The 9,424-nt window shown below is 42.5% G+C and overlaps 1 protein-coding gene across 1 annotated transcript; it reads left to right on the top strand.

Annotated features, from left to right (window-relative positions):
• Nucleotides 1-732: 732 nt before the first annotated feature.
• Nucleotides 733-7,695, top strand: LOC134612122 (olfactory receptor 6M1-like). Its single transcript, XM_063456499.1, has 4 exons — nt 733-1,608; nt 6,218-6,283; nt 6,533-6,598; nt 7,639-7,695. Exons 1-4 carry the CDS (start codon nt 733-735, stop codon nt 7,693-7,695), a joined length of 1,065 nt encoding a protein of 354 aa, XP_063312569.1.
• Nucleotides 7,696-9,424: the final 1,729 nt, after the last annotated feature.

The raw sequence follows: 9,424 nt of genomic DNA, 5'->3' as shown, positions 1-9,424 counted from the left end.
GCATTGCATGATTTTTGCACCCCAATTCCCAATAGGAGGATAAGAAAAAGCAGTGTGAAAGGTATAAAAGGGATGTTGGAGAGGAGAAGGGGATGTGTGAGGAATCTTAAAAGAGGTTGTCGATACTAAGGTTTAAAACCACAAGGGTTCCACATTAATCTATCTATGTCCATGCAATCATTAATCTATTGAGACAAACAAGGAGTAGGGAAACAAGTTTTTTTTCCAAAGTTAAGATGCAGTTGTATGTGCTCAGAGAGTTAGGACTTGGGAGCCAAGTTTACTTTTCATTTTTCATTAGAGAATCCAGGGGTACATTCATGGTTTATACTGTGGAAGATGCCTTTTATACCTTTTCTAGATACATATATTTGTAGGTGGAGATTAGAGTCCTACAAAGCCAAAAGCGTTATGTCTCTTTGAAATTACAAAAGACGAAGATTTAAATATAAAACAAAGTAGTTGTTCACATATATATGTATGGCAGGATTTTCCCATGCCTAATTGATTGCATTTGTCTTTAAAGGTATACAAGTTGTTATGTTCATTAATGGAGGAGTTTCAAATTTTCACATATTTAAGTACATTAAAATTCCTTTAAGTATTCCTTAAATAAACAGACTGGAAAAGCTAGATGGCAGAATCTGTTTCACACCCAAAATGTGTATGATTGTATACATCTTCCATATTTCAGAGTGGTTTCTAGAGCACATTATTTTCTTTCCAGGGATCATGTATAACAGGAGTAGTGGGTTTCTTCTCATAGAATTCCACCAGTCTCGAGCAAGTCAGATTACGTTCTTCTCACTGCTCCTGCTCACTTACTGCACCACACTGACGGGAAATTTTCTCATTATTATTCTGACCTGGAGGAGTCATCACCTACATAATCCTATGTATTTCTTCCTAGTTAACTTGTCCTTCTTGGAGATTTGGATCACTACCACCATCACACCCAAGTTCCTTTCTATCCTGGCTAATGGAAACAGAACTATTTCATTCTGGAGCTGTTTAGTACAGTGTTATATTTACTTTGTCTTGGGATCTGTCGAATTCATCACTTTGACAATGATGTCTTTCGATAGGTATATTGCCGTATGTTATCCTTTGCGCTATAAGAGTATAATGAACTCTCAACTGTGTTTATATCTCATAATAGGTTCTTGGATTGGTGGCATAATTTCTACCCTCCCTCAGAGTTTCATCCTACCTTTCTTGTCTTTTTGTGGCCCTAACCAACTTGATCATTTTTTTTGTGATATAGAACCACTTCTTAAGCTTGTCTGTGCTGACAAAAGACTTATAAATTTGCTCAACTTATTAATCTCTTCAGTTACTGTACTTGGATCCCTGATTGTGATTACCACATCCTATATATTTATAATAAGAGCAGTTTTTAAGATACCTACTGGGGGCGACAGGTGGAAGTCTTTTTCAACTTGCATTTCACACATTCTACTTGTCTGTATATTCTATTCAGGTTCCGTCTTTATGTGTTTGAGGTTTATTAAAAACTCTTCTGTAGACTTCAACAAACTGGCAGTCATACTTAATACTATTATCACACCACTCATGAACCCCTTTATTTATACTTTGAGGAACAGCCAGGTAAAGATTGCCTGGGGAGGACTCATTGGATCTTTATTTTTAAGTGGTTAATTTAATCAAAAACCTATTTTTTAAGAAAACACTGGTTTTGTTTAGAGTACCCTTGCTGTGATTGTCTCCCTGGTCAAAGTTGGGGAGACAAACTGCTGGGAAAGAATTGTAGGGAAAGGATGAGCTGTGGAAAGGACATAGGGAGATACAGAGGTGGAGGCTGTGTCACCATTGGACACCTGTCACCAGCATGATAGACATGCAGTATGCACAAAAATTATATTAGCCAGCCCAGAACTCTTTTGTTGTGAAATGCTGCACTTAAAGACTCCAGACATCATTACCACCATGATATTACAATAAGGCATTTTTAAATGGTATTAATGAAGATCAATATCCTCTACTGTATTCATTTTGCAATTCTCTTTATGTCTCACACATTCTGTTTATATCTAAGTTAAATCAGTACAAAAACTCAAGTCATTGTTCCTTTTGACAGTTGCTATGGTTTTGTCACTTCTAAGTGTAATTTGATGCAAAAAAATCATGGGATCAATATGATAGTAAACTACCAAGTAGTAAGCTGGCTAACAAGTAAAAAAAAACAAAAAACATCTTATATCATTACTTGTACTTTTATTTAATTGTATATATTTTTTTAATTCTTTATTTTTGTAGTGCATATGCGGGTAACATACAGGCACATGGTACCCCAAAGGCAATCCACATGCTTATTTCAGAACAGAAAGTACATAGCATAGAGAGCATTAGGGAATGGTAGTACGGTGCACTATTTTTATATATATATATGATCACGTTTAAATCACGCTGTTTATGCATTGTATAGATTGAGATTCTATTAACATCAAGATAGTATACAGGAAGATAGCTTTGCAATAGAAGTGTACGATTATTTTGCAGGTAATATGTTTAGTTTAGATAAGTGAAGGGCTTGCTGTGTGTATAATAACAATGGGTCTCATTAGCCCTAACATGCAAAACATACAGTGGTACTAACATTTTTGATAACAAACGTGAGGTCTATTTTCTCAGATCATGGTAGTATCTTGCTTAAGAATTATAATGTGTATAAGAACTGAACAAGACGTGCTTTCAGTGGTAGTGGCATCACATGGATAGACTACTCATTAGCTCGAGCATAGTAGGCACAAGTGCTGTAATTTCAAGCATGGTAAGCATTAGTGGTATTTGCTAACGTATGAGGAAAACAAGCCTAGCCTTTATTTTTGTGTGAGTGTATGCCATAGTCCTCAGTTATCTCGGGTGGCCACAGAGTTGTACATGTCATACGCTTTACCCAATGTCTGCTTGCGTGTGTACAGTGTCCTGCTGCCCTGTTGCCTGCCGCATGCTGACCCGGCTCACAGTGGATCGGCCGGTGGGAGCTGTCGGTGGAGGAGTTCCACCTAGTGCCGTCTTCTGTGGGGTCCCCACCGATGTCGTGCCGGTCATTCAGGAGGGTTCCCGTCTTTTGCTCCGTGAGTTTGAGCAGGGTTGCGAGCAGACTGGGTAAGTCTTCGGCTCCAGCGCCATTTTCCCGCACTTTTCCGCTTGGGGATATTTCGTCGATGGCGTGTGCTGGGTGAAGTTACGTCGGGTTGCAGGGTTGTTCCTGTTCCAGTCTGTCAGCCAGTTTTAGGGTCAGGGGGTGATTGTCTGGGTGGCTGATGTGAGCTAGGTGGGCGAGTGTCGTTTGGTGGCGGTCCCCTGTGATAGTGGCCGACTCGGCGCCATCTTCTGTGGCCGGAGTAGGCCCCATGTGTGCCAGTGAGGATTTTTCCTCCAGGGGACTGAAGCCCTTCTGGCCAGCCTCACCCTGGGTCTGGTACTCTCCACCCGATGAGGGACACCGTTGCCAGGCGGTTTTTGTGTCAAGTATCCCAGTTGCATGCTCGTTTTTCCGTGAGTTTTCAGGAGCTGGTCTGACATGCGACCGTCCTGCTCGGCGGTCCGGCCCCGCCCCCTATTTAATTGTATTTTTTAATGAGAGGTAAAGAGATACTCTATGCACCAAAACCAGTACAGGGCTCTGTTGTGGTTATGATCCCAGAAAACCCCTGATGCGTCCAAGCTGTGAACTGTGAAACCATGACTTGAAACTTTGCTATCTTTGTTTTGTGTTTGCTTTGAGCTTGTAGCATCCTTTCTCTGGTCTGAGTTGATTTTGCAAAGCGACAGTTAATATTTCTACATTATCATACCAACTCATGCTTAGTTTTGACTTATTTCATTGATAGAGAGATGTCAACTGACGCTCTCAGCCAATGAATAATGTTCCCACTTGATATGATAATATTGAAGTGTGAACACAGGCAAATATAGTGATAAGAAATTAAATAATTCAACATTTAGTCCTCCAAGAATATAATAAAAACTGGAGGACAGGTGACATCTTATGTAGAAAAGAAATAGAATGGGTATAAAAAAAAAAATATTGGCACATTAAGGACTAAATGATGACTTTCTTGTGGGTTAAAAATAATAAACAGTGTAACACTAATAACAAACCCTATGTGTTTCGTCTCATATGAGACTTGTTTAGGGGTATTAGAACTCAAAGTATCCACCAACGTCACAGCATAATCATTGTTATTTTTTTTATTTATCTTAATTCCAATTTTAACACATTTATTCTGAGAAAATGAGGATGAAAATTGGACTGCATTCGTACTTTGATACCACCGATCCAGTTCCTGCAGAGATATGTTGATGTTTTTTTGTTTGTTTTTTACATTCTTTATTTAGGTTTTTGTTAATAGGAAACAAATAAACAAACATACATATGTCCGTATAACAATATATTGTTAATGGGCGCGTCTGGTGTTCTATAGGGTTATCTTATGGGGACTGTAGGGGCGCACCCCTCTGCTCTGGCATGTACTGTCTAGTTGGACGCAAGCTGGAAATCTAGTGAGTTGTAGGGTTTGATAGTCTCAGTCCCAGATTGTCTACCGATGGTGTATACCCTCCCAATATCCTCCCTCCATCCCGGCCCCCCTGTTCTGAGATCTCTGTTTTAGGTGAAGTACGATGTTTTTAAGGTTTCGAGGTGTTTATAGACTGGGGTTATAACATGTGATAAGGTTAGACCGACGTCTGCCGGTTCAGGGAGTAGGTGGGGCCATATACTTTAGTAGGTAAGGGGGTTGCATGGTGATGGGACCCAGATGTGGGCTCCTAGAGCGACCAGTCGGTGGGTTTGGTGGTATCGTACTGGTAAGATAGGTCATTTGAGCACTAATTTGACTGGCGGCAGCCAGATGGCTCTTGTGCTCTGGTAGGTTGGGTTGAAAGTCCCCTGATAGTCGGGATCTGTTATGCATCTCCATCGTTGTCGTGGGATTGGGTGGTGCTGGGGCCAGGCGGCGCCAGGTGTATATAATGTTGCCCGTTGGCTGCGGGTATCTCTCTACGCCCGGTCAGGGGTGAGTGGTCTATGCGCTGGCATGCCCCCTAGGGGGTCCATTCGACTCTTTTTTTCGTTATGTGTGGTGCCGTCTAACGTCTGTCGGGTTTCAGGGCCCGTCTGGGTCGCGGGGTCCCCTTCTTTAAGGGGGTTCCGGCATGTCATGTGGGGGTGTTGATGGGCTTTTTAAGTGTTTACAATAAAGCAGTTTGTTAGTTGCTTTACAGCAAGCATGTCAAACTTGCGGCCCACAATGGATATATTTGCCCTGGGGACACTTTGGGTTGTGGCCAGCTGTAAGAGAGAGGAAAGATATTTCCTGTCTGATTCTTGTCTTCGATTCCATGGCCAATTGCGTGCTTCCGCAGGCCAGCCACTAGCCTTCCCTCCTTCTTGCAGTGCCAGAGGAGCTTCTGGAACTTGAAGACGCGTGGCTCATCTTACGGTAGGAAAAGAGAGGCTTGGAGCACCTGTCTAGTGTGCTAAATTGGGGAGAGGGACAGTGTATTAATTTGAGGGAGGGAGGGGTTAGTGTATTAAATTGGGGGAGGGAGTGGGCAGTGTATTAATTTTAGGGAGGGGGCACTGTGTTAAATTGGGTGGAGAGCAATGTATTAATTTGGGGGAGGAAGAGGGGCAGTGTATTAGTGTGGTGGGAGAGGGCAGTATGTCATTTTGGGGTGAGGGTAGTGTATTAATTTGGGGGAGGGAGGGAGTCAGCGTATTAGATTGGTGGGATGGGTGTTATGTGTTAAATTGCAGGGCAGGCAGTGTATAAAATTAGGGGAGGGAGGGCAGTGTATTAAAGTAGAGTGCTGGCAGGAGGGGCAATATATTCAATTAGAGTGGAGGGAGGAGGGGCAGTGTATTAGATTAAGGGGCAGTGTATAAGATTGGGTAGAGGGAGCAGTGTATTAGAGTGGAGGGAAGGGGGGTAGTGGATTGAATTTGTGGGAAGTGTATTGGAAAGGGGGCGGGGGCAGTGTATTAGACTGGGTCTGCATGGAGGGACGGATCGCTCCCCATGGAAATGCTGATTAGCCGCACAGCTTTTTGCCACACATGCACAATAGACTTCCAAAGCTTTTCTATGGGAAAGCATTGAGTTGGCGGAGCTCATCAAGTTTGAAGATACCAGCTAGAGACTTTTAATGTTTTTGGCTTTTCTTTTTATTGTTCATTTTACCACAGAGGGATTTCGTTTCTCCTGGGTACCACTGGTTTAGTGGAGACAAGCTGCTTTTACCTTTTATTGATGTAAGTGCATTTTGTACTAATAAATTCTCTTTTTTACTACAATACTGCTCTATATATCTTTTTGCCTTTGAGGATTGGAGGTCTCTGCATATGCTGCTATACTACATCGCATACCCATCCTGAAGGATACGCCGTTTTGTATATATACCCTTTGGTAGATACCTTTTGGAAGATACTCATCAAGTTTGGATACCAGCTAGAGACTTTTAATGTTTTTGGCTTTTCTTTTTATTGTTCATTTTACCACAGAGGGATTTCGTTTCTCCTGGGTACCACTGGTTTAGTGGAGACAAGCTGCTTTTACCTTTTATTGATGTAAGTGCATTTTGTACTAATAAATTCTCTTTTTTACTACAATACTGCTCTATATATCTTTTTGCCTTTGAGGATTGGAGGTCTCTGCATATGCTGCTATACTACATCGCATACCCATCCTGAAGGATACGCCGTTTTGTATATATACCCTTTGGAAGGGAGACAGGCGCTGATCTCCAGTATAATCTTGTAAGTTCTCTACCTCCGGGTCTGAACCACTCATTATTGTACATACTTCACCATTGTGTGATTTTTTTATACATTCTAGATATCCTGGAAATTGTTGTGTCATTCTATACACAGGTCGTATTTTTATGATATTTGCTCTGCTACCCCTTTAATCTGTACTGTCACTTGTTGGTGCAGTACAGATTTTCTCCTTTGTTACTATAAATTGGGTGTATGTGAGGTACACTTTTGGGTGTTTAGCATTGCTCTTTGGTTCTTTTGGGATAAAATACAGTACATTTCTCTTTTTTTATATCACAGCAAAAGTGAAGAGCACACTCATAGGACTTCGAAAAGATAACGTCATTTGTTTTTTACAGCTGTGCAACAGCATACATTCACCATTTCAGTCCCATTACCGAAATTTCTTAATATGTCACGGTAGTTGGACTGAAATATTGGTTATATGCACATTGGTATCTTCTTAAAAAAAATTTGCTCTTTTGTTTACTTTGAAGTCCTACGAGTGTGAGGACGTCCAGTGTCAGTTACGCAACATTTTTATACTGTACTTTTTTCTAAATAAACCTACGTTTCTAAGAAAACTGAAGTTTTGTTTTTTTGCTGCCCACATCAACTTAAACTTTGTTTATTTGGCCTGTGTTAGCCTTTGAGTTTGACATGCTTGCTTTTCCACTGTTTCTTTTACACGCTTATCAGAGAATACAGAAGACACTTGTATTTGAGAAGCTAAGAACATGAGATGAGCCTTTATTTTATCCAACACTTGTGAGATCAACATTAAATTCTATATACTAAGTACATTTTCCTGTTTTGCTCTATATGGTTTTTGTTTGTCCATTTTTTTGTAGATACATCTTTATGTTGCTTTGTATTTGAGATATGTGTGGAATCCTTATGCTATCTAAATTATATGTTACATAAAGGGTAATTATCATGTCGGTTTTTGCACTGCATTAGTGGGGTGAGGTTAATCATTACCAATATGTCAGGGGTCCGCGGGCGGCTAGTAGGGGAGGTTGCTCGCAACTCGCAGCACTCACCCTCAGTCCATCGCCGCCCGCGGTCTCCCCTCCTCGTACCTGTCGGCGAGCGGCGTCTCCTCTCCGCCGCTCGCCGCTCGCCGCTCGCATCCGTCACGCCTCCCAGCGGCAGCATGTATAACGCTGCACGCTGGAAGGTCGTTGATTTATGCAAACGCCGGGGTCACGTGAGTGACCCGGCGTTAAAGCAACAGTACCACAATCACAGTGGGAGGCTTAGATATCTCCCACGTGTGATTGTTAATTCTGATTGGAAGTTATCCAATCAGAATTTAACCTAGGGTATTTATACTCACCTTTCCTGTTCCTCCCTGCCCTGTTGTGGTCTTTGCTGTATAGTATTGATTCTGAACTTGTGATTTCTGGTTACGTACTCTCTGGCTTGTTAAACTGACTTTGTGACTTTCTCCTACCCTTTGACCTCGGCTTGTTTATCGTTATCCTGTTTTCTGGTTCCCCTGACTCGGCTTGTCTCCTGACTATTCTGTGTGTGCTTAGCCCGGCCACTCTAAGGTCCGGTACGGCACCTTTTCTGTGTGTGTGTGTCTGTTAGCGTGTTGGGTTCCCGGAATCGTGACATTACGGAACATTATGGAACCTGCTGACATTCCACAGCTCCTAGTTAATCAGGAGGCTAGAATGGATGGTTTAGACCATCGTATGGATCAGTTTGCCCAGGCTTTACAAACCATACTGGCTCGTACTGCCCTCTTGCAACCTGCCGTTCAAGAAGTTGTTGCTGCTGGGCCAGAACCCAGTCCTGATCCGGTAACCGCTCCTGCTCACGTGGTTCACATGACGCCACCTCAGCGCTATAGCGGTGATCCAGCACCGTGCCATGGTTTCCTCAACCAAATTGATATTCATTTGGTGATGAATCCGCGCTCATACCCCACTGACAGAGCCAAAATTGCTTTTCTGATCAACCATTTGTCAGGAAAAGCTCTAGCATGGGCCAACCCCATGTGGGAGAACACGTACCCAATGTCCTTTGCAGACTTTCTAACAGCTTTCAAACGTACGTTTGATCAGCCCGGCCGGGTTGCTTCTGCTGGCAAAGCTCTGCTTAGGATCCGACAGGGCAGTAGATCAGTAGCGGATTATACCATTGAATTCCACTCTGGCAGCTGAAGTGGTTTGGAATAACGACTCTCTCGTAACAGCTTTTCAGGAGGGTTTGGCCGCTTACATATTAGACGAAATAGCATCCAGGGAATTGCCTATTCTTCTGGATGATCTAATAGATTATATCATTCTAATTGACAACCGTATAAGAGAGAGGCGTAGTCAAAGAAGAATGAATACACAGGGGTTACCTGCTTTACCCAGTACTGCACTACTAGCATTACCTCCCCCTACTCAACCACCTCCCGAACCCATGCAATTAGGTGCTGTAGGCTTATCTGAAGCTGAAAGAACATACCGCAGAAGGGAGGGCTTGTGCCTTTATTGTGGTAAGAGGGGGCATCTCTGAAGTAACTGTCCTAGTTTGCAGGGAAACTACAGCACCTAAGGCCTAGAGAGGGGTCGGCCTCGGGTGTTATGGTTTTTTCCCCTCATGTGTCCATCTCCAGACCATTCATTACGGTTACTC

Source organism: Pelobates fuscus, chromosome 5, assembly GCF_036172605.1.
Source record: "Pelobates fuscus isolate aPelFus1 chromosome 5, aPelFus1.pri, whole genome shotgun sequence".
Classification (NCBI taxonomy): Eukaryota; Metazoa; Chordata; class Amphibia; order Anura; family Pelobatidae; genus Pelobates; species Pelobates fuscus.
This window is presented reverse-complemented; position numbering and strand designations above follow the sequence as displayed.

Coding starts and splice junctions, on each gene's coding strand:
- LOC134612122 (XM_063456499.1), top strand. CDS start 733: ATGTATAACAGGAGTAGTGGGTTTCTTCTCATAGAATTCCACCAGTCT. Junction 1,609..6,217: donor ATACTTTGAGGAACAGCCAG/GTAAAGATTGCC, acceptor ATTTTACCACAG/AGGGATTTCGTTTCTCCTGG. Junction 6,599..7,638: donor TGCTTTTACCTTTTATTGAT/GTAAGTGCATTT, acceptor ATTTTTTTGTAG/ATACATCTTTATGTTGCTTT.